Genomic DNA, 25,964 nt, shown 5'->3' on the forward strand with positions numbered 1-25,964 from the left:
CAGATTTTGATTTACTCTTGTGGATCACTCACCTCATTGGACTTTTGGGTATCTCTAGAGTCTTCATCAAAAACATCGTTTCTTATCTTTAAAGAACTAGACATTAAAGGGAGAAATTATCTGTTTAAATAATGGCTATGTTAACATCATTAAAGATGATCTAATTATATAGAAATATTTTGAAATATGATATACAATAGATCTAAATATCCACAACTAATACATGGGAATCAAAACACCCCCTTTTTTTGCACACTTTTAAAAAAATAATTTTAATCCTGAGGATTACATAAAATCCCCAAACATTATACATCTTCTGAAAGCATGCACTCTAGAGAATACAAAAGTGGAAGTTCCATTTTTTTTTTTATGTCATACAATGTTAGCACCACGGTTTAGGAAATTCAAAACTTAAGTAAAAAAAAAACAAAAAAACACAAACACACTAAACTTAGTTTTAGGGCAAAGAAACCTAATTTTTGCAAACTATATAAGATGAGGTTGTGCCAAGTAAATACATAACAAACATGTCAAGCTATAAATATATATGTGCCCCTGTAAAACAGCAACAAACTTCACTATCCAATATAAACAATATAGGGTCTGGGATTAAAAATCCCATTTCAGTCTTTGCAGATGACACCAAGCTGTGCAGTGGAATAACGACCTTACAGGATGTCTCCAATTTACAAGCTGACCTCAATGCACTGTTTAATTGGGCAACTATGTGGCAAATGAGGTTTAATGTTGATAGATTTAAGGTTATGCACCTGGGGGCTACGAATATGCATGCATAATACATACTAGGGGGGGTGCAACTTGGGGAATCAATGGTGGAGAAGGATCTGGGAGTTCTGGTAGCTCACAAGCTTAATGGCATGCAATGCCAAGCTGTGGATTCTAAAGCGAGCAAAATCCTTTGTATTAATAGAGATATAGACTCCAGAGAGAGAGATATCATTTTACCCCGGTACAAATCATTAGTAATACCTCATCTGGAATATGCAGTTCAGTTTTGGGCACCGATTCACAAAAAACATTGGGGAACTGGAGAAATTACAGAGAAAGGCAACCAAACTCATAAGAGGTATGGAGGAGCTCAGCTATGAGGAAAGATTAGAGGAACTGAATTTATTCTCTCTTGAGAAGAGATTAAGGGGGGATATGGTCAACATGTATAAATACATCAGTGGTTCATATAGCAAACTCGGTGTAGAGCTATTCACCCTGAGGTCAACACAGAGGACAAGGGGGCACTCTTTACATCTGGAGGAAAAGAAATTTCATCTCCAAACACAAAAAGGTTTCTTCACAGTGAGAGCTGAGAAAATGTGGAAAAGACTCCCTCAAGAGTTGGTTCTGGCCAGCTCGGTGGATTGCTTTAAAAAAAGGCCTGGATTCTTTCTTGGTTACACAGAATATAACTGGTTACTAACATTTATAGGTAAAGCTGATCCAGGGAATATCTGATTGCCTCTCGGGGGATCAGGAAGGAATTTATTTTCCCTGCAGGAGCAAATTGGATCATGCTTTGCTGGGTTTTTTGCCTCTCTCTGGATCAACTGTGGGTATAGGATTATAACTTTTTTTTTTTTTTTTTTTAATGGTTGAACTTTTGTCTTTTTTCAGCCAGACTAACTATGCAACTATGTAATATTTTCCATAAGCGACGCTTTCAAAGCCCCCACTGGTCATACGTTCAGAGTTATCTGTAAATAATAGTCCTACAATTGTTGCTCTCACTATATGCACGGTGGTGTTCAAAATGGTTTCTTTCAGGGACTTTAGATACTTGAGTCTACCTTACTTTTTATACTTTTTTTTTTTAGTAAACATTTTGCTTTATCAAATAGGACAAAAAGACCCCAAAAATGATGATTTTATTTGGGGACAGTTTTGCTTTAATGAGAAATAAACACCTGATTTCTCACCTGTCCTCCAATAAAACTAATGCAATTCATTCGTTTTTTTCTCCAGTCGTACTGGCTAGGGAGTGGGACATAGGGACCCGAAGTGATGTTTCACACATTGCTTCAGGGTCAGTAACAGGAAGGGGAGACCAAAGGACAGATGTTTGCTGGTATACCTCCCCTCTACTTGGCGGCACCCACCATGCTTGTCCCAGGTTCGCTAATGGATGTGACACACACACACCTGACAGCCCCCGACATACAATTAAAAGGGTTATCACAACCTTTTTTTTTGGATAGGCTTAATGTAAACCTTATCATCAATGTGTGCTGATATACTATAAACCTTATATACTATAACCCTTGTACTCATAGTAAAAACACTATGTGCATTATATCATCTATGAACCTGCAGGATTTTGCTTTCTGCTTGGTAGTATTGCACACTGCTTTGCTGATCTTACTGTCTCATTGCAGGGCCTGTGACTAAAACAGTGAACTAGGCAGGCTCTAATGACAGTAAACATCAACAATGCTCCAGTTAAGCCGAAATCAATTGCTCCAAGCTGCCTACACTTTAAACATTCAGAAAGTGGCAGAAGGCACTTTTTTCTCAAAATAATGTGATTTGGTAAAGTTGACATAGGTCCTACAGATTCATGTAAAGTGTTCCGTTTTATCCAGAGTAGAAAGGAATTTCAGACAGTCTTACAAAACTGGTGTGAGTCTACCAATTGGTTAATAACTGAACATGGTTTCATGTAGCTTAAAAGAGAAAAAAAAAAGGTTACTTCCATTAATTCCATTTAATGCACCATATGCTCAAGAGACAAGGGAGAAAAAAAAAAAAAAAAACCAACATACCCAGTACTATCCTTCTTCCTCTTCTTACTCATTGCAACTTTCTTTTCTAAAAACATTTGTTCTTTAAGGACCTCTTTCATACTGGTAGATTTTGACTTCTGATCCTTTAAAGATTTATGTACAGAGTTTGATGTACCTATATTGTGCAGTAAACATTAAAAAAGGAATAAAATGTACATAAGACTGGGACTTATTTAGGAAAACAACACCACAATACCAACAACTGCTTATAGCCATTAGAGGTTTACAGTGGGGATCGAAGGTTTGGGCACCCCAGCTAAAAATTTGTATTAATGTGCATAAAGAAGCCAAGGAAAGATGGAAAAATCTCCAAAAAGGCATCAAATTACAGATTAGACATTCTTATAATATGTCAACAAAAGTTAGATTTTATTTCCATCATTTACACTTTCAAAATAACAGAAAACAAAAAAAAATGGCGTCTGCAAAAGTTTGGGCACCCTGCAGAATTTATAGCATGCACTGGCATGCACTGCCCCCTTTGTCAAGCCGAGACCTGCCAGTGTCATGGATTGTTCTCAATCATCGTCTGGGAAGACCAGGTGATGTCAATCTCAAAGGTTTTAAATGCCCAGACTCATCTGACCTTGCCCCAACAATCAGCACCATGGGTTCTTCTAAGCAGTTGTCTAGAAAACTGAAACTGAAAATAGTTGACGCTCACAAAGCTGGAGAAGGCTATAAGAAGATAGCAAAGCGTTTTCAGATGTCAATATCCTCTGTTCGAAATGTAATTAAGAAATGGCAGTCATCAGGAACAGTGGAAGTTAAAGCAAGATCTGGAAGACCAAGAAAAATATCAGACAGAACAGCTCGCAGGGTTGTGAGAAAAACAATTCAAAACCCACGTTTGACTGCACGATCCCTCCAGAAAGATCTGGCAGACACTGGAGTTGTGGTACACGATTCCACTATAAAGAGATACTTGTACAGATATGGTCTTCATGGAAGAGTCATCAGAAGAAAAGCTCTTCTACGTCCTCACCACAAAAATCATCGTTTGAACTTTGCAAATGAACATATAGAAAAGCCTGATGCATTTTGGAAACAAGTTCTGTGGACCGATGAGGTTAAACTTTTTGGCCGGAATGAGCAAAGGTACGTTTGGAGAAGAAGGGGCACAGAATTTAATGAAAAGAACCTCTGTCCAACTGTTAAGCATGGGGTTGGATCAATCATGCTTTGGGGTTGTGTTGCAGCCAGTGGCACAGGGAACATCTCACGAGTAGAAGGAAAAATGGATTCAATAAAATTTCAGCAAATTTTGGATGGTAACTTGATGCCATCTGTGAAAAAGCTGAAGTTAAAGAGAGGATGGCTTCTACAAATGGATAATGATCCTAAACACACCTCGAAATCCACGGGGGATTACATCAAGAGGCATAAACTGAAGGTTTTGCCATGGCCTTCACAATCTCCTGACCTCAACATAATTGAAAATCTATGGATAGACCTTAAAAGAGCAGTGCGTGACAGACAGCCCAGAAATCTCAAAGAACTGGAAGACTTTTGTAAGGAAGAATGGGCAAAGATACCTCAAACAAGAATTGAAAGACTCTTGGCTGGCTACAAAAAGCGTTTACAAGCTGTGATACTTGCCAAAGGGGGCAGTACAAGATATTAACTCTGCAGGGTGCCCAAACTTTTGCAGACGCCATTTTTTTGTTTTCTGTTATTTTGAAAGTGTAAATGATGGAAATAAAATCTAACTTTTGTTGACATATTATAAGAATGTCTAATCTGTAATTTGATGCCTTTTGGAGATTTTTCCATCTTTCCTTGGCTTCTTTATGCACATTAATACAAATTTTTAGCTGGGGTGCCCAAACTTTCGATCCCCACTGTAACTTGTTTATCAAACCCCTTCATCCCAACACATTACCTTGATTCTTCATTTTCAAAGCTTTGGCTTTCTCTGCTGCTTTTTGTTTGCGCTTTTCTTCCAATCGCTCTCGTTTCACTTGCCGCCTTAACAGTCTTTCCTCCTTCTCCTTGGCCTGCAAGCAGAAAGTAAATTCAAGTTAAAGCCAAGTCAACTTGTTTTAAATATAGCAGATAAGCAGCGCACACAAAATACCCATCCACTTACTTACCTACCCACACCCCCACAAAAAAACAAAAAAAACTGTACAGCTTGATCTGCCCCTTACTCCATAATGCCTTTCAAGCATTCCAGGTATTAAGCAAATTTGATGTAAATGTACAATCTAGGATTTGACAATGTCAGGATTACATCATACAGACCTGCAGTCACTGTCAAATCCTAGGGCGTTCTTTTACATCACACTACTGATACCCCCGTGTGCCCGCAGATGTTTACTGGAAGTGAGATTTTTTCTTCTGTTCTTAAATAGGCAGTTTAACACATTCCTGCATCACCCTGGTTTTGTCTTCTTTAAAAAAGGCACCTGTCAATGACCAAACAAAACTACTAGCAAATAGGGATCAAATAATTTAAGGTATACAGCACGGGCGGACTGACAACTCATGGGGCCCCCAGGCAATAGGGGATTATGGGGCCCCTTTGTCCTTGCCCAAACTCAAAAAAGCCTATGAAAAAAAAGGTACCAGGGGCATCTCATGGGGCCCCCTACTGACCCCGGGCCTTCGGGCAGTGTCAGAGTTTCCAGATGGTCAGTCCACCCCTGGTATACAGTGCCCCTGAAAGTTTAGTAGTAGCAAACCTATACTTAAAAGTACAGGCTACCAAAAAAAAAAAAAAAGACAGCTGATCGCCCAGTTCTCAAGTGTTCTGTGAGCAGATAGCCAGTGGCTGTCAGTCACTGGCTCTCTGCTCTACCCATCCAGAGTTCACTGGAGTTATGGGCTGTGGAAGGGACAGAAGGGGCTGGATCAGGCTCTCGGCAGATCACTGAAAGGCTGAGCCAGTTGCTGGTCCAAGCTTCAGGGCAGATACCAACCTGGACTGGCTCTGACGTCAACAGACAATGGGCTTTAGCCAGCTGTCGGCTGAAAACTGATCACAGGAGTCAAGAACAAACTGCACTCCTGTGATCCCCAGGAGCTATTGCTATGCATCTCCTTTAAAGTCAGATGTAGAAGTTTAAGCTCCACTGACAGTGGTAATGAAGTGATAAACATATACAATTGCATGACAAAACAGGGTTGATCCAATGATCAAAATATGTGCCCAATATGAAAAACCTGTGAAACTGTCAAGACCTGGAACAACTCCGTTCTTCCAGACACATTGTAAACAAACATGCAGGGTGAAAAAAATCCCTATGCGAGCCACTGAGAACTGAAGTTTGAGTGATTTGATTTTAAACAAACAATCAAGCTGCCTAAGTAGCCTTTTCGTAAAATGCCTGCTTTTAGAACAGGCTCAGACGATAATCAGATTTTATTGTGATTTTCAGTCAGCTAGCTTACAGAACTTCAAATAATTTACCCTTACTTGTCAATAAGTGTACTGCCCAAGTTCATTAGTGAATGAAGGCTCACAGAGTACAATAATTAATTTGTTGGTCTTACAAAAAAGACCTCCTGCAAATTGAACGTATTGAACGTGCAATCATAGCCTATTGATTATAATATATCTGCACTATGGCTTCTACATAGCAAAGCTCAATTCACTGATATATATATAAAAAAAAAAAAGGTTGCAGGATTTCATAAAGAACGCTTTGGTCAGATTTCCATAAACAAAAGGTTTGCACGGCATGCCTGTAGATAGCCTGTGATATAACAGATTGACAACCCTCACCCAGCTCTGCTCACTATGAGTGCAGTCACAACAGCAGATTAGCTTTGTCATGCCTTCTAACACCCCTTCCACGCCCCCTAGCAGGCATCAGTATCAGATGCGAGCTCTGAGGTCACATGACCATTGAAATAATTTGTAAAGTATTTACAAGCATTTATTAACATTCTGAAGAAGCATTTTACAAACACAAACCTGCATACTATTTAATTGCCCATTTTAAGTTTGCTTAAACTTTAGGACCCATCCACATTTGTGTACTGTAGCAATACAAAGTAAAACGCCTACAATCCAGCGACGCACAACAATACACCTGCTCTGCAACTGTGGTTCCATTAATTTCCAGCGGCACCCCAACACTCTGTACAGCAGAATGCAACACACAGCGCACATGGTACTCTGCACCACTGCAAAAGGGCCATGTGCGGTTTTCTGTTATGCTTCGGCAGTCCACTCACAAACCAATGGGCTGCCTTAATGCATTGCACATTAACACTTCAAGTAAAACTATAAGCAAAATATTTCATTTTGGGCAGAGTAAGGGAAGGTTATAGCCCCTGTCAGATTTTTTTTGAGATTGAGATTTTCCCCACACTTCCTTATCTCATAATCAAATGAAGTGAGAGGAAACCCCTAAAAATTAAGGGAATCTCTTGGAGATCCCCAAGTTACCAGAACTAGTGTCTCCATTGGAAGATTTTCCCTATTACTTTTCTGGGGACAACCCAAACTTTGGGATTTTCTTTTACTGTCACTTTTGATAATGGTAAACAATGACAAATAAAGAGGGTGAATCTCCCTAATAGGGGGACAGACAGCAATAAAATCTGACAGGTGTTCTACTCTATCTCCATTCCGCTGCTAAAGTGTGACTTCGCCCTTAACGTCAACTTCTCTAAAATATCTATGTGGGCTGCCATTACCAACAACTTTCTGAAGTTGCTAATTGTCTGGTTAGTACACTGGCCCACTGGGTTGAATAATGTTTGAACCATTGACCAGGAACAAATATGCAAATCAGTAATGCAGTGGAAAGCCAGCTATCCTTATTTGCATATCTGCTCCAGGTAATTGACACAAAGAACTGAAGCAAGAAGATAAAATGTGACAGTCAAGTAAAAATGGCAGTCACCTTGTTTCTCTCAGGAAAGCTTTAGGCCTCATGCCTACTGGGGCTTTTCTAAATGCTTTTCTCCTGGCAATTTTTGCAGATGCGTTTAGGTGCATCAAGGGCTTGGTGTTTATTCATTTAATTGGCCAGAATATTAATTTATTCTGGTCACTGAAATGAATAATCGCTGAAGTGCTAAAGGTGTCCACAGCTTAGGCACGGTTAGGTGTTTTACAGCTAAAGCTAAAGCGCTTGTCTCTTGAACACACAAGTCCGCTTTTGATTGCCTAGGTGAGTACAGCGGAAGAGGGAGCGGGTACCTGTCAAATTCCGTATCCGCGATCCCCCCCCCCCCTCCACACGCCCGCTCCCCAACAGTGCCAATCCTTAATGGGGAGCGGGCAACAAAGGCTTAAAGGAACCCTATTGGGTGGAGCTCCACTTTAATTCGCTTTTAGTATCTTCCGACGCAACACCCTTTTTGCAAATGTCTGTCAGCAATCCCCCTATCTGACCTTCCTCACTGATATGGGAAAATAAATGTCTGACAGCCTTTTTGTTGAAAGAAGCATAAGCTTACCACAGACTGTCTGCGCTGCTCCACAGTCAACTCATCATCAGAGTCACTGTAATACTTGGAATACAGGTACGGTTTGTGCACATAGGCGTGCCGAGTGCCCTTTGCTTTTGTTTCACTCTGTTCGCTAGCTTTATTTTGAGTATCCGCTTTCTCTTCATCTGAAGTAAAACAAGAGGATTAGTACAGGTGCCAAAACATATGTAGTCACATTATATGAGGAAAACTCACATTTCTCATGTATTAATTCAAGAAGCCATTTTTTTTTCACAGCCAAAAAGTAAAACAGATGAAATTGAAAGCATGATTTTTAGCATCAAATTCAAATTTGAAACACGATAACTAACTAGATATAATTACATGTTGTAGTGAAGAGAAAGCATATAAAGCAAAAGCTTCACTTTACACTAAATATGGATAAACAGAATGAAGCTGTTCCTAATTTATCAGAAATAAGAATATGCTCAGAACCTACCATCAGAAGTAATTTCACCCTCTTCTGTGCTGTCTGACACAGCCTCATCTTCATCATCACTTTCTTCTTCAAATGAGGACAAGTCACTGGTGTGGACTGAACTAACTGTCACATCTGACATAGCATCCAGGTCTGAATCAATAGATGGGCATTCTACAAAACAAGATGGGAAAAACATTAAAGGCTCCATTCACACCTGAGCATCATGGCTTTGAGCTTTTTTTTTTTTTTTTTTTTTTTAATAGCCAACAGAGAAAAATATCATCTGTTTCATCATTTGTAGCTAGGGTTTTCAGAGGTTTTTTTTAGCTTTTTATTATTCATTTCCTTTTTTTCCCCTTTTTTGTTAGAGAGTTAGGGGTTGGGGTTAAGTTTAGGTGTAGGGTTGAGGGTTAGAGTTAGGTGTTGTGGTTTGGGATAGGGGTTCATTTTTTGACTTCCTATTTATTTGTTAGGGTGTTTATTTAAATGTATTAGTTTTTAAAATGTATTAATTTTTTTTATTTCAGGGTTAGGGGTTTAAGGTATTTTTTTCCATTACATTTGTATATTTTTTATGATTTTTATTTTACATTTGTTCATTTATATTGTTTTTTACATTTTTTTTTTTTTTTTATTTGAACAGAAAAAAAAGCTCCAAAACGCTCAAAAACTCATGAATAGTGCATTTCAATGCATTTCTATGGGGGAAAAAAAAAAAAATAATAAAACAATCTGCCTGAATCAAGCTACAAAAGTAGCTGTAAAACTTTTTTGAGCTTCAGGCAACTTGAAGTGGAGATGTGAACTATCCATAAAAAATAAAGTTTTTTTTTCTGCCTGAGCTTTTTGGGGCGTCAAGCTACAAAATGCTCAGGTGTGAATGGGGCCTAACAGGCCTTGCTGGTATAATTCTTTATAGTGAATAAAACTGAATGAAATGTTACTTGTGTGATCGGTGTATCAACACTGTTCTTCTCAGTGTATACCAACAACCATGTGTTTAGCACAGTTTGCAGACATGCTCGAGCCCTTTATATGGAGGTATTGGTTCGGTCAGTAAGGATGAATCATGTTAATTTTAGGGAATTTTAATTGGACCCTCACTCTCCAATTAACATGGACTAGTTTTAATCCTTATGCTACTAGCATTAGTAAATAGATAGGAAAGTATATTGTATTTACATGTTTTAAACTTTTTTTCACACTTTTTGTCACTTCCTGTTTCCAGGCCTAGGCAAATGGTATACATCCCAGGAATCTTCAGGAGAGGAGGTTAGGCAGGGTTTTCTCAGCTAAGCACATCAATGGAGACATGGATGGATAGGTAAGTTTTCTTTGAATATTAAAAATTGTGTAGTTCTGCTTTATTAATTGTGCATAATTACCGAATGTATGGATTTGTACATCAACATTGAGGCTCATTTAAAATGTGCTATTTTTTATGCATTTGTTTACATTAAATCAGCAGTACTGCAGCCCTTTGGTCTGTCCCTTTTGCTATTGTGTCTTCCTAATTCTGATCCCAGAACAGAGCCCTAACCTCAAACAATAGGAGATCTCCATTTACTCTGTGTAGTTTTAGAAGCATTCAAATTGCAACAGACTGGGGACTGGACATGTCCCAGCCACTTGGCAACAGCCCGCAGTAATTCTACTGTGGTCGGGCAGCTCGTACAGGCCTCGGCACGTACCTGTATGTTGGCACGTTCTTCCGGATTCAGGGTATGTGCGCATCCACCACACACATACGTGATTGGACACAGCAGAATTTTGTTTGCAGGTTTCAGCCAATGGTTCATGGCTGAGACCTGCTGATCAGCTGTGTCCAATCATATTCCAGAACTTTAATGTCAAACACACAGGGCTCTGTACAGAGGAAAGAGGTGTGTTTCTTCTTGCTACAAACCAGGGAGAAGGAACAAACTGATTTAGTTAAAAAAACAGCACACATTACCACTTGTTAGGCACACAATTAACCCTTTGATTACCCCATTTTACTGTACACTTATTGGGATTTTTTTTTGTACCAAAGATATGTAGCTGAATACATTTTGGCCTAAATGTAGGAAGAAATTTGATTTTTAAAGGTTTTTTTTTGTATTGGAGAGGTTTTATGTAAAATATATTTTTTATTTTTCAAAATTCCGTTTTTTTTTCATTTATATAACAAAAAATTAAAAAAGCAGAAAGCTCCATTTCTGATAAAAATGATATAAATTTAGTTTGGCTACAGCGTTGCATGACCGAGCATCTACCAGTTTAAAGTAGCAGTGATGAATAGCAAAAAATAGACTGGTCATGACGGGGATAAAGCCTTCGGGAACTAGTTCTTAGTTTAAAACTCCCCCTACTCCACAAATATAAATATATATGTATATTTTGATTTGATACATTGATTTATCTAGTCCATCACTGAACAGTTTTCTTTAACATGCTCATATGTTTATTTTTTCTTAGCTGAGCCACCTTCACAATAAATTACTCAAAATAATGTAGCCCTACGGTCACATACCTTCTTTCACGGGCTCAACCAGCTTCAGCTTACTGCTGCTCTTTTCAGTGTTGTGTTTTACAGATTCTGCATCATTTTCTTTTTCCTTTACAGATTTTTCCTCCTTCTGCCTTGCAGCCTCATCAGTCTTTCTTACATGCTCACTCTTCTTCTCTGTCTTGGTTTCTTTCTTGTCATCCTTCTTTTCAACTTTTTCAATGAACTCATTTTTTTTCTCTGCTTTCTCAGCTGCTTTAGCTCGTTGCTCATCAATATCATTCACAGTGGTTTGAGAACACCCAATCATTTCACTGACTAAATTTTTATTTTCTTCCACAGGTAGTAAAAAGTCAGGTGCATCTTCCTGCTTCACAACTTGTTCAACACTTTCACTGGGGATTTCAGGGACAGGTTTTTCATTTTCCTGGGTCTCTTCTGGAGGACGATCTTTCTCCAATGACATATCTACATTCTGCTGTGCAAATCTTCTGGACACCTTTTCAGTGTTTTTATGGTTTGCATTTTCAGTTAAGGCTCGGGCAGCTGTAGCTTCTTGATTTAAGGAACTTATGGTTTCCAAAATAGACATGGCATCATTAGCTACACTGGTGCTAGGTCCAACTGCAGAGATGGAACCTTTTGGGAAAAATGGAACAGAAGAATCATATCTGTCAAAGTTTTCATGGATATAGCAACTGAAAATCAAAATTGTATATGCATTAAGACGCCATTCACACCAGAACGCTGTGTGGAAAACCCATGTTCCATGCACATTTCCCACACCGCATTCACACATTGCAGTTGCGATCTACAGTGAGTGTCAATGGTAAATAAATGACACCCCAAATGCAGGTCGCAAACATAGTGCGTTTGCCTACATTGGAACGTATGGTACAAAAATGCCAAAAAATCTGTTTGCAGCACATACACTAAATACGGTGCGGTGCAGCGCAATTTGAGCCCATTCAAAAATGACATGCCAGCAGCTGACACTTTGCATGGCTGATGGATATCAATCCTGACTGTCACTGATGGCTTGTACCCACTAATAATCAGGAACCAGAGCGGTCCCCAATAATGTGATCACTAGGTCAGCTCTGACATAGTAATCACATGCAGGTTAAAGCCTTCACCCACCAATATATAAAATTTAAAAAAAACAAACAAAAAAAAAACACGTGTAGGGTTTAATGTAAACAGTGTATCAAAAAACCCATATTCAAGTATGCAAATTAGAATTACCTGATGCATGCCCACGCAGAATATTTTAGCATGAGCATTTAGGCATCAATGGCCCCTGGTCATGAAAGGTTTTAAGAAGTATCCCACTTTCAAAGCAGAGGTAAAAACCCCTAAACTTGCCCCCTGTTATGACAGATGGACAATGGTGCTCTACTCAGATGCTCCAATGATCAGCTACTGTCTAACTACTACTAGTTAGTTAGAAATGCAACCTTTTTTGCTCTAAAATGCCTTCCCTATTAACAGTATAATTGCCAGTAGATTTTAGGTACATGGCATGTATCAGAGGTTCACAAGCCAACAAAAGGTTGATTTAAAAGCATAATCCACCTTTTTAAACCAGGTTTTTAATATGTAGAGTGTAACCAGAAAATTACCATATACCCCATCCCCAAATCTCACAACATCCCCTCCCCTTTCCTGAACTGCATCATCCATTGACAGGGATTGCTAAATCAAGATACTACACATCCAATCTGCCACGGCAGCAGAGGAACTCAAAGCATCCTGGCAGAAGGGCTGTGATGTCAATGTAATGCAATTGTAGTTCACCACTCTTTGTTTCCCCAGCCTCTGTAAGGACCTGCAGCTGAAATGATCAATGCAGAAGTCTGTGCATTGCACGCAAGGTGCATTCATCACTCTTGAAAAAGCTTGAATGCACAAATGTAATAAATGCCTCGTTATTAATTTATTGTTTGTGCATTTGTTTATTTAAAGGTGGACTATGCCTTAACAAATTAAAGATAAAAGTACCAGCATTGGAAACCGATGATTCAAACTTCTCCTCAGTCTGCTCATGATTTGCGTTGGCATCTTCCTTGTTATGTAGGGTAGCCAGAAAATCTTGTACGACCTTTTCCACTTGAGGTCTAAATGTGTGGTTTATTTTTGGATCCACCACCTGGGATATGATGCGGTCAATACCTGCTTCGAGCATTCCAGATCTGAGGAAAAAAGATAAACATATTCTGTATGTTGCAGTAACAATGGTAAAATGCACAAAACAGGGTTTTCAAATCATGACTAACATAAGAAAATAGGGAATTTGAACCGGCTTTCTCCAGCATTTGTCAGTAGGAATCCCAGTACATTTACTCTCACAAATGCTCAAAAGATGGTAGGTTGCTGCAAAATCTACAACTCCAAGGTAAAGACATCATGACCACAGTAGATGGATTAAATGTCCACAAGTTCACATAAATTTTATGGAAAAAAAAAGAAAAAGATAAAGAGTAACATTCCAGGAAAAGCCAGTGATCTACAAACAGGGTTGCAGCAGTGAAACTTTGTAATAATGGTCCATAGTTAAAATAATCAATAGCTAAGTGGCTATACCAGTGATCAGAATGTAACCCAAATACTGTAAGCCCCCATTTACATCGGGTGTGACTTGGCATGCGATTTGCATGCCCTGCGACTTGCAAATTATATGCCAAGTCGCACCCTATTGTCCGCAATTGTCTGACTTGGTCAGAGCCGCACCAATTTCTAAAGTAGTGCACTACTTTTGTTGCGATTTGCATAGACAACTGTGTCAGATGTCTTGCAAATCGCAAGGAAATCAGGTCACCCAAATTTGAAATTGTGCAACTTCACTGTAAGTCGCACAATTTCAAAATCGGCTTTGATGTGACCGGGGTGTGAGGGCCAGTTCACACTACATAGGTTTCAGTGTGCTTATTTTCCGCACCCAAAATGCACAGAAAGTAGGTTATATGGTTGTCAATGTCACAGTTCACATCAATGCTCGCAGCTCCAGTGTGTTCCGATTGCAGAGAAGAAAAAAAAAAATAGAACATATTGCATTTTTCCTGCACAGAACTGTACTGGAACACGGTATCAAAAAAATGCATAGGAATGCACTATAAACGCACTGTAATGCATGTGTCCCTATTTATATTGAAGGAAGGGGGAAAAAAAAAAGTACCATAAACGCATTAAAAACGCACCGGAACGTGCCAAAAACGTGCATCCGGACTGCGTTTCTATGGTGTGAACTGGCCCAAAAAGTGAATTTTATGATACTACAACAGCATAAACCCAAATAAGAGTAGTATTTATTATATATCCTGGATATACTAAAATGGGTCAAATAGTACTACATCAATACGGAGGTAAAAATAATGTACATAAAGCAGTCAGACACCCTTCACTTTTTTCAATTTTGTTATGTTGCAGCCTGATATTACAGCTGTTTAAATTCATTTTTTTTCTCATTAATCTACACTCAGTACCCCATAATGACAAAGTAAAAACATACTTTTGCAACATTTTTAAAATTATGAAAAGGGAAAAACAGAAATATCTACGTTTGTAGAGCAGATTCCTGCTGCCAGAACACAGGGGTCAGGGGCAGGCGAAATACAATTCTTCCATCCACCTTGGTGGAGAAATCTGTTAATTCTACTTTTCTAACAACCTAAATGGAATGGAGATCCTGTCCCAACATGCTTGTTGAAACCACTCTTGAGTTGCCCGAAAAGCTCTTCATATCAGGGAACCCCCCCCCCCCCCCCCACAACAAAGATGACCTCTTATAAGTGTTACTGCATGAAGCAAGAAAATCCTGTCTTAGGCAGCAATTGAAATGGCCAGGCTTTTAGCTTTCCTAATTGGTATTTGAATTTGAACTAAAAGGCAAAACTCCCCCCCCCACCACCATTTTTAATAGTAGTAAGGGAGTGTTCTAGCCCGTCAGTTTTTTGCCATCTGTAGCTCATTGAGGAAATGTCTCTTAATTTTCTCTCCTACAGCCAAACCAAGTGAGAGGAAATCCCTCCAAAGTGAGGGAATCCCTGATTGTTACCAGAACTAGTGTCCTCACTGGAGAATTTCCTTTGTGATTTCCTTTCACTTTTACTCTCGGTGACAACAATACACAGAAAGGGTGAATCTTCCTAACAGGGACATGCACAACAAAAAAACCTGACAGGTGTTCTAATCCCCCTCCACTCTATCCAAAACAAAAATAAATTGCCGTTAGTTATATTTAAAGCTCAACTCCAGGAAAATAAAAAGAAAACCACCTTTGCAGTGAGCCTCACCTGCAATACAAGAGCTAATTGCTTGTTAAAGGATAAGTCCACCTTTTGCTAAAAATCAAAGCACTTTTGCAGGTTAAAAAAATTTGCATTTATTATATTTTGTTGCAGGAGCAAGTAAAAGCAATGCATCAGTGATCAGCAGATTGCTAATGCCACGCAGGCCTCCTGTATATCTGCTTGCCCATACGGGATAGTAGATATACTGACAAGAAGAATCAATGAACTTCCACAGTGCCATGGTAGTTCAATCGACAGCCGCTAAGGCTGTCAGGACTTGTAGTTTCTCATTCACAGAAAACTGCGAATGAGTGATGCAGCTGGGTGGGTGGAGCTAGCAGGAGCAGAAGATCCCCCGCTAGCTGTCAAAGCACGGGAGTGGAAGTCTGTCTATTCATAACATGTTACATCCTGAATATGGGTGTAACAGGTTATGAAAGGTGAACTTCTCCTTTAAGACTAGGGCTGAGGATCAGGAGTGAATGCTAACCTTTTTCTCACTCCAGTAGGCTGCCTCCAGTTCTGTGACCGGTCTCCAACAGCTTCTCTCTAATCTGCAACTGGCACGTATCGCACTCCAGCCTCCCCAGCATACCATACTGGGTTAAGGTCTCGGCATTGTATGTGATAATGCCAAGACTCTGCCCGTAGACCAAAGCGAAGAATCGAGTAAGTGAAACTCTTCATCTGTCCCTGCAAACGTGGATTTGTTTCTCTCCTGCATTTGGGCTTTAACAACTAAAATACTATGAATTTTCTTTCCCAGGATAGAAAGTGCTTTGTTAACCTTTTTCTATATAAAGTGCAACATCACTGTGACCTGGTTTAGATTAGAGCCTGAGGGAATTTAAAAAAAATTAATTGGATTTTCTCTTTGATACCTTGGATTAAGTTCATTTGTCTCTGTTAGACACATTTCTACTGTATCTTTCCCTTGTATTTCACACGTTAAAAATAAATAATTAATAATAATAATAATTTAAAAAAAAAAAAAAAAAGTATAATAGTTTGCTCATTTTACCAACATTTTGCAGCTGCTCCAAGTAGCTCTTTAAAGCAGTATAAAAACCGAATCTATAAATGTAATATGTTGCAGCTTACCCATTCATTAGATGTGGCAGCTGCATTAGTTCTTTTTTAGGCTTTTTTCCCCAGTGACCTGGCCAGTAACACACATCCTGTATTAGAGAGCCCACACTCTGGATGAAGGAGCACAGGGAGCACCTTTGGACAGCAACTTTGTCAGTCTGGTGAGGAGGGCAGTGTTAGATGTATTACCATATTTAGATACACTAACAAATTGAAGCCAAATGCCAGGTAGTACATTATAATCAGTTACAGCAAACCTTTTTTTCCTTTTGGGATAAAGGTTTCACATACAAAAAAAAAAATAAAAAATAGTGGAGCACTGTCAGCACCTCTGTCTTTGGTAAATGGTTTGTCTCATCTCTGTAACCAATACATTCTGCTGGACAGCTTGTTCTTTGGAAAAACAGACCGTGGCTGACTCACCAGATGACAGAAAATAATCGGTAAGCTGCAATATAACAAAATGTTTGCTTTTGGATTTAATACCACTTTAAAAGGAAACAACCAGTAGCCATAGCAATAATTGTAGGTTTGAAGCTGTTGGATGTACCTCAATTCATCCACACTAAAAATGTGATTTTCTCCACCTTCCCTCAAGAGGTTTAACTAAAAAAAAACAAACAAAAACACACACAGACATGAAGCTATGCGAAGGGGGATATAAAACTTTTATAGTAAAGTAGTACTGGAGCTCCAGTCCATCAGTAGCTCCAGTCCATCAGCCTCCAGCTTCTCTGGGTTCAGATGGTGATCTTCCATGCACAGAGCCCTTAAAATACCTACCTGAAATATTGCACAGAGCAGCCCAGAGTGCTCCTAAAGCAAGCCACAAAGTATAGTATAGAGTGTTCCTACTGCTATCTGTATTAACGCAAACTAATCGATTATAAAAATAGTTGTCAACTATTTTCAAAATCTATTATAATCGATAATGTCGATTAGTTGTTTCAGCCCCGATATATACCATAGTTTAAAGATTCTAACAAAGAAAAATATATTTTTTTTTTTTCAAAATTGTATTTTTTCCTGTTTATTTTAAAAAACCCAGTCATGAATAAATACCACCAAAAGAAAGCGCTGTCTCAAAATAGTGCTAAACTGGGTACAGTTTAGCATGAGTAATTGGCATTCAAAGTGAAAGCTGAAAATTGACCTGGGCAGGAAGGAGGAGAAAGTGTCCAGTACTGAAGTGGTTAAACGTGACTGGGAACTGCTCTTACCCCTTATAAAGCACACTTCTTGCAAGTAGGAATGAATGCATTACAAACACATCTTTGCCTGTCTAAAAACACTTCTTTGAAATAAGTTTCAGGATTTCTAAGTGATCAATGGCCCACAATCCTTGGATAGGTGAATAAACAAAAACAGACTGTACCAAAAGAAGCATAAAAGGAGGAAGGTACGCAGAAAAAAAAAAAAAAAAAAAATCAGCGCAGGGGAAAAAAACAAAAAACAATACAATAACATTCCCAGAGGTTCTGACTGCAAACCAGAATGATCGGATGCACACAAAGTAAGAAACCACGGTCCAGATCCCTTTAAATAGGTTTATGGTTCCTTCCTGGTTTCTACTAATTCTAGACTCCTGTCATACAGTGGGGCAAAAAAGTATTTAGTCAGCCACCAATTGTGCAAGTTCTCCCACTTAAAAAGATGAGAGAGGCCTGTAATTGGCATCATAGGTAGACCTCAACTATGAGAGACAAAATGAGAAAACAAATCCAGACAATCACATTGGCTGATTTGGAAAGAATTTATTTGCAAATTATGGTGGAAAATAAGTATTTGGTCAATATCAAAAGTTCATCTCAATACTTTGTTATATATCCTTTGTTGGCAATGACAGAAGTCAAACGTTTCCTGTAAGTCTTCACAAGGTTGGCACACACTGTTGCTGGTATGTTGGCCCATTCCTCCATGCAGATCTCCTCTAGAGCAATGATGTTTTGGGGCTGTCACTGGGCAACACGGACTTTCAACTCCCTCCAAAGGTTTTCTATGGGGTTGAGATCTGGAGACTGGCTAGGCTACTCCAGGACCTTGAAATGCTTCTTATGAAGCCACTCCTTCGCTGCCTGGGCAGTATGTTTGGGATCATTGTCATGTTGGAAGACCCAGCCACGTTTCATCTTCAATGCCCTTGCTGATGGAAGGAGGTTTGCACTCAAAATCTCATGATACATGGCCCCATTCATTCTGTCCTGTACTTGGATCAGTCGTCCTGGCCCTTTGCAGAAAAACAGCCTCAAAGCATGATGTTGCCACCCCCATGCTTCACAGTAGGTATGGTGTTCTTTGGATGCAACTCAACATTCTCTCTCCTCCAAACACGACGAGTTGTGTTTCTACCAAACAGTTCTATTTTGGTTTCATCTGACCATATGACATTCTCCCAGTCCTCTTCTGGATCATCCAAATGCTCTCTAGCAAACTTCAGACGGGTCCAAACATGTACTGGCTTAAGCAGGGGGGCACGTCTGGCACTGCAGGATCTGAGTCCCTGGCGGCGTAGTGTGTTACTGATGGTAGCCTTTGTTACGTTGGTCCCAGCTCTCTGCAGGTCATTCACTAGGTCCTCCCGTGTGGTCCTGGGATTTTTGCTCACCGTTCTTGTGATCATTTTGACCCCACGGGGTGAGATCTTGCGTGGAGCCCCATATCGAGGCACATTATCAGTGGTCTTGTATGTCTTCCATTTTCTAATTATTGCTCCCACAGTTGATTTGTTCACACCAAGCTGCTTGCCTATTGCAGATTCAGTCTTCCCAGCCTGGTGTAGGTCTACAATTTTGTTTCTGGTGTCCTTCGACAGCTCTCTGGTCTTCACCATAGTGGAGTTTGGAGTGTGACTGTTTGAGGTTGTGGACAGGTGTCTTTTATACTGATAACAAGTTCAAACAGGTGCCATTGATACAGGTAATGAGTGCAGGACAGAGGAGCCTCTTAAAGAAGAAGGTACAGGTCTGTGAGAGCCAGAAATCTTGCTTGTTTGTAGGTGACCAAATACTTATTTTCCACCATAATTTGCAAATAAATTCTTTCCAAATCAGCCAATGTGATTGTCTGGATTTTTTTTCTCATTTTGTCTCTCATAGTTGAGGTCTACCTATGATGCCAATTACAGGCCTCTCTCATCTTTTTAAGTGGGAGAACTTGCACAATTGGTGGCTAACTAAATACTTTTTTGCCCACTTTATACTAACCAATATGTCGGATTAAGGTCAGAAAACATGTCTAATATGACCCAATGCATTTCCCACCTTATCCTGGGCTACCTTCTTCACACAGCTACTTTCAGCTGTATGTGTTCCATCTGAGTTCTGCTGCCTCTACAAAGTCACAGTGACGCGGTCAGCTGCCTCCACAGTATGGATCCCTCAAATTGCAATCCATATAAGCTTTCTGGCCTTCCCAAGCAAGATGAAATGTTTGCCAACAGTTAGGGGAGTCTCTCTCCTTCCGGTAAGTGTGCAATAAGCTCAATTGCTAGAACACTTATTATAAAGAGAGGCATCTTTTTCCTGGTCAAATCTTTGTTCCTTTGTAAAAGAGAAAAAGGGGCTGTTCCCATAGGCATGCTGCATAACATAAGCAAAACAAGGAACACTCTCATCGTGCATTAACGTGGTAAACCACAAATTTATTTAAAACATATAGGTGTATACTCACAAACCAAAGAGAATAAAAACAGCAGGTTTGTGAGTATACATCTATATGTTTTTAAATAAATTTGTGGTTTACCACGTTAATGAACGATGAGAGTGCGCCCTGTTTTGCTTTTGTTTCCAGTACCAAGATTTCCCGATCTTCGAAGGGCTGCACCTCAACGTTTGGCATTTAAAGTTATTTCTAGTCTGTATGAAGATTTGAGCGCTGGTTTCATTTGTACATTTGGATGCTGCATAACAACTAAAAAAAAGATCAATCAGCAGTCTATCATCTACTATCAATGGTCACCTATAATGTACACTGCAGGACAATGGAAGCAAATTAGCTGCAAGATGAAAAAAAAGGCAGAATAGATCATTTTCTGTACAAGATGTGACTCACTTGAGCACCTGCTGCCTGATGTTATTCCTTAGCTGATTCTTGTTCAGATGGGGGCTCCAGGTGTGATTCGCCAAGTGGTTAGATACAAAGTTGTCAACTCGTTGTCTCAAATTTTGGTATGCAGGCTACAGGACATACAAAGCAAGAAGAGAGGATATTAAAACATTGTAATTATCATACATGGCAAACACTACTACATCTGGGGCACTTAGTTGCCAGCTGCAAGGTACAAAAATTGGTTTAAAAGAATTTTAGGAATTGCAAGCTTTCTAGTACACCCAGGAGGGACATGTTGTGGCTACTCAGGAGGTCCACCCACTGCACCCGGTATCTCTGCAGCCATGTGTGTCCCCACGCAACATTCCTCCAATCACCTGTCCCCTCTATGCTGCAGCACTTTAGATTCAATTTCAAATTGGGCGTCCCAGGAGCAAACAAACTGCAGGCATATAACCCGCTCTTGTGATGACTGGCCTACAAAGACAATTGTTTGATGCAGGACACACAGGAGTTGGTCACCAACTCCATATTTGGGGCCCTCCATAAGAAAAGGGATCTGACATACAGGCACCAGGCTTTCGGGAGCCAGCCCTTTTATTAAATGTTACACATTATGAGTGTAGCTTGTTACAAAAGGTAAAACTATCCTTTAATGATGCAGTTTCTGACAAAAGACTTACTTAAATATTACTAGCTGTCCTCAAACTTGGACTGGCCAGTAGTCTCCAAACTGCGGCCCGGGGGTGGATGTGGCCCTATGCTTGCCTTTATCTGGCCCTTGGGGCATTATTCCACTAACTGTCACCAATAATGGAGCACCTTTCCCCTACTGACACCATCAATGGCATTATACTTCTCACTGATATCAACAATGGGGCATTATACTTCTCACTGATATCCACAATGGGGCATTATACTTCTCACTGATATCCACAATGGGGCATTATACTTCTCACTGATATCAACAATGGGGCATTATACTTCTCACTGATATCAACAATGGGGCATTATACTTCTCACTGATATCAACAATGGGGCATTATACTTCCCACTGATATCAACAATGGGGCATTATACTTCCCACTGATATCAACAATGGGGCATTATACTTCCCACTGATATCAACAATGGGGCATTATACTTCCCACTGATATCAACAATGGGGCATTATACTTCCCACTGATATCCACAATGGGGCACTATACTTCCCACTGATATCCACAATGGGGCACTATACTTCCCACTGATATCTACAATGGGGCACTATACTTCCCACTGATATCCACAATGGGGCACTATACTTCCCACTGATATCCACAATGGGGCACTATACTTCCCACTGATATCCACAATGGGGCATTATACTTCTCACTGATATCAACAATGGGGCACTATACTTCCCACTGATATCAACAATGGGGCACTATACTTCCCACTGATATCAACAATGGCGCACTATACTTCCCACTGATATCCACAATGGGGCATTATACTTCCCACTGATATCAACAATGGGGCATTATACTTCTCACTGATATCAACAATGGGGCATTATACTTCTCACAGATATCAACAATGGGGCACTATACTTCCCACTGATATCAACAATGGGGCATTATACTTCCCACTGATATCAACAATGGGGCATTATACTTCCCACTGATATCAACAATGGGGCATTATACTTCCCACTGATATCAACAATGGGGCACTATACTTCTCAATGATATCAACAATGGGGCACTATACTTCCCACTGATATCCACAATGGGGCACTATACTTCTCACTGATATCCACAATGGGGCACTATACTTCCCACTGATATCCACAATGGGGCACTATACTTCCCACTGATATCCACAATGGGGCACTATACTTCTCACTGATATCCACAATGGGGCACTATACTTCCCACTGATATCAGCAATGGGGCACTATACTTCCCGCTGATATCAGCAATGGGGCACTATACTTCCCACTGATATCGGCAATGGGGCATTATACGTCTCACAGATATCTACAATTCCTCCCTTTAAAACCAATGATTTTTCTGTAATATTTTCTGTAATAGAATAGTTTATTTAATCATCAGCGCCATCTAATGGTCAAAATGAGGAACAGTTCTCTGAACTACCTCAGTGAGATAATATACGCATTCTGGCCACTAGACGAAGCGAAGGATCATAGGACTTAAAAAGAGGAGCTATACTTACCTTCACTGCAGTGATTTGGCAACCTGGAGCTGTCAGCCAGTCGCTAACATCTTCAAGTGGCCGGCTTCTGGGTACAGCCTACCCGCCACTTTCACAGGCTGGGCCAAGATGGTGTCACTCCTGTGCATGTGTGGGAGTTCATTCATCTTGGCACTGCTGAAATTGTACAACGAGCTGCACATGCACAGTTCAGTGTACAAGGGCAGACAGGCAACTAAGGAACTTTTAATGCAGAAGAGATATAGAATGTCTCTTCTGCATAAAAAAAAAAACCTGCCTGTTCTCCAACTTTATATCTTTTTTCTTACAGTTTCATTTTTAAGTAGAAATCCCACCTAACACTGACTCATCTTGAAAATGTTCCCTCCTGCTACCTATCCTATGTAAAAAAAAAATGATATATTCCCATTCTGGTGAAATGATGAGTCTCCCCTGTGTCAGTCTAAGGTGGCTGCAGGGGAGAGGAGGGAGCGCCTACAATGGCTGGGACATGACAGCCTATGAATGACATCACAGCTCCTGGAATTCCCAGCCACTGTCAAGCACTCTCTCTCCACTGCCCTGCAGCCACCACTGACTAAACAGTGGAGACAGATCACATGACTAAATCAAAGCAAGGTGAAGAGAGGTAAGTGTACACTTTTTTTTTCTAAATACATGTTTATCAGCATAGCAGGAATTCCTCTACTCTGCTCCCCAGTGATCGCTTTATACAGCATACACACACCCGCAATCAGCAGATCACACCACATTCCTCAATTACCAATCAGCAGGAGTTAGCTACACTGCCATAACGAACACTGCAGAAGCAGAATCGATTAGGTTTGTGTCCTGTGTGTGTCCGGGAGGCTCTGAATGGCTGAGGGTCACCAATCCGCTTTAGATCTACCAAAAATAGCTAAACCCGAGCACCGACCTGAACCGACCCAATCAGTCTCCCTCTATAGCGAAGTATGGGATGAGGAGGAGGAGGAGCTCAAACCCCGGGCTGAATGTCAAGTCACGGCTTGCTTGTGCAAACTGATAGGACCCACGCCACATACACAGCCACCCCACAAGCAGGAAGCCATGACAACATATAGGGATCCAGTGACTCCCTACAACACACAGGCTCCCCCCCCCGACACCCTACATGATGAACTTGTGCCTCTCCACGCCATGTACAGGATAATTGTGCCGCCCCACGCGCAGGGGCACATGCACCATATACGGATCCACTGACTCCCTACAACACACAGGGGCCCCGATACCCTATCTGAAGAACTTGTGCCTCTCCATGCCACCTACAGGATACCTGGGCTGCCCTGAGCCGACCCACGCATAAGGCACATGCTACATATAGGGATCCAGTGACTCCCTACATCACACAGGGGCCCCAATACCCTATGTGAGGAATGTGTGCCTCTCCATGCCACCTACAGAATGCAAGGGCCATCCCACGCGCAGGGGCACATGCAACACATACAGATCCACTGACTCCCTACAACAGACAGGGGCCCTGACACCCTATGTGAGAAACTTGTGCTTCTCCATGCCCCATGGATACCTGGGCCGCCCCACACGCAGGAGCACATACAACATATAGGGATCAAGTGACTCCCTACAACACACACCCCCCCCCGACACCCTACATGAGGAACATGTGCCTCTCCAGGCCACGTACAGGATACCAGAGCCGCCCCGCGCGCAGGGGGCCCACCAGAGCCGCCCCGCGCGCAGGGGGCCCACCAGAGCCGCCCCGCGCGCAGGGGGCCCACCAGAGCCGCCCCGCGCGCAGGGGGCCCACCAGAGCCGCCCCGCGCGCAGGGGGCCCACCAGAGCCGCCCCGCGCGCAGGGGGCCCACCAGAGCCGCCCCGCGCGCAGGGGGCCCACCAGAGCCGCCCCGCGCGCAGGGGGCCCACCAGAGCCGCCCCGCGCGCAGGGGGCCCACCAGAGCCGCCCCGCGCGCAGGGGGCCCACCAGAGCCGCCCCGCGCGCAGGGGGCCCACCAGAGCCGCCCCGCGCGCAGGGGGCCCACCAGAGCCGCCCCGCGCGCAGGGGGCCCACCAGAGCCGCCCCGCGCGCAGGGGGCCCACCAGAGCCGCCCCGCGCGCAGGGGGCCCACCAGAGCCGCCCCGCGCGCAGGGGGCCCACCAGAGCCGCCCCGCGCGCAGGGGGCCCACCAGAGCCGCCCCGCGCGCAGGGGGCCCACCAGAGCCGCCCCGCGCGCAGGGGGCCCACCAGAGCCGCCCCGCGCGCAGGGGGCCCACCAGAGCCGCCCCGCGCGCAGGGGCCGATGCAACGTATAGGGATCCAGTGACTCCCTACAACACACAGGGGCCCCGACACCCTGTGAGGAACTTGTGGCTCTCCATGCCACATACAGGATACTGGGGCCACCCCACACACAGGGGCCACCACGAGCCGACTCACGCGCAGGGACCCCATGCACCACCCCACACACTGGGCCCCTGTGCTGCCTCCTATCAGGCTGTTCTGTGTCCTCCAATGAGCAGTCATGAGACGTGCAGACAGGACAGATGCAGATCATGAAGACATCCCTCCATCCTCTGCTCTGCGGGTCTCCGTCGAGAACTCTCCCCCTGGAGGGTGTGCGGAGTCCGGCGTCTCCCCTCCCTACCCCGGTCCAGTGACAGGTCCTCCTGGTCTCAGTCCCCCTCACCTTGGTGTCCACATCAGCCAGACAGTCCCGGCGGAACTGATCGAACAGGCCCTGGCTCTTCAGGTGATTGACGATCAGCGATACCAGCTTGGGGTCCCCGGGCGGCAGGTTGGCCATATTTGTACAACGAGGTGCCCCGGGCTCATCACCCAAAACAAACGCAGCCCCGACACCTGACCCGGAAACACCGGGGGATTGTGGGAGAGAGAGCGTCCCAGGCAAGAGCGGCCGGGAGCAGTGAGGGGAGGGACAGTGTCTTGTGAGGAGCGCCCTCTGCCCGCACAGCTTGGAATACCATGCTTTGTACTATAAGTTCGGATCAGTTCAAGTAATAAATGCACAGTTTGTTTGCAGGTAATAAAATGTACATTGATTAATTGGTACTTGTCTGTTAATTCACCGGATTTATTTATTTATACATATATATATATATTTTTTTATATATTTAAATAAAACATATACAATATATATTTATATATATATATATATATAAAAATCTGGTGAATT

The 25,964-nt window shown here is 41.9% G+C and overlaps 1 protein-coding gene across 1 annotated transcript in view; it reads right to left on the reverse strand.

The window, feature by feature from the left end:
- BOD1L1 (biorientation of chromosomes in cell division 1 like 1) overlaps positions 1-25,630 on the reverse strand; it is a 73,885-nt gene extending 48,255 nt beyond the window's left edge. The window contains exons 1-9 of the mRNA XM_089677419.1: positions 25,458-25,630; positions 20,581-20,705; positions 13,154-13,344; positions 11,177-11,791; positions 8,683-8,835; positions 8,211-8,368; positions 4,678-4,792; positions 2,775-2,910; positions 33-96 (exon numbers count right to left, since the gene is read on the reverse strand). Coding sequence (XP_089533545.1) covers positions 33-96; positions 2,775-2,910; positions 4,678-4,792; positions 8,211-8,368; positions 8,683-8,835; positions 11,177-11,791; positions 13,154-13,344; positions 20,581-20,705; positions 25,458-25,574 — 1,674 coding nt within the window. The 5' untranslated portion in view covers positions 25,575-25,630. The remainder of the gene's footprint in view (positions 1-32; positions 97-2,774; positions 2,911-4,677; positions 4,793-8,210; positions 8,369-8,682; positions 8,836-11,176; positions 11,792-13,153; positions 13,345-20,580; positions 20,706-25,457) is intronic.
- Between the last annotated feature and the right edge of the window lie 334 nt (positions 25,631-25,964).

This window comes from Staurois parvus, unplaced genomic scaffold (genome assembly GCF_062004578.1).
Source record: "Staurois parvus isolate SC_StPar_1 unplaced genomic scaffold, SC_StPar_1.0 ptg000186l, whole genome shotgun sequence".
Classification (NCBI taxonomy): Eukaryota; Metazoa; Chordata; class Amphibia; order Anura; family Ranidae; genus Staurois; species Staurois parvus.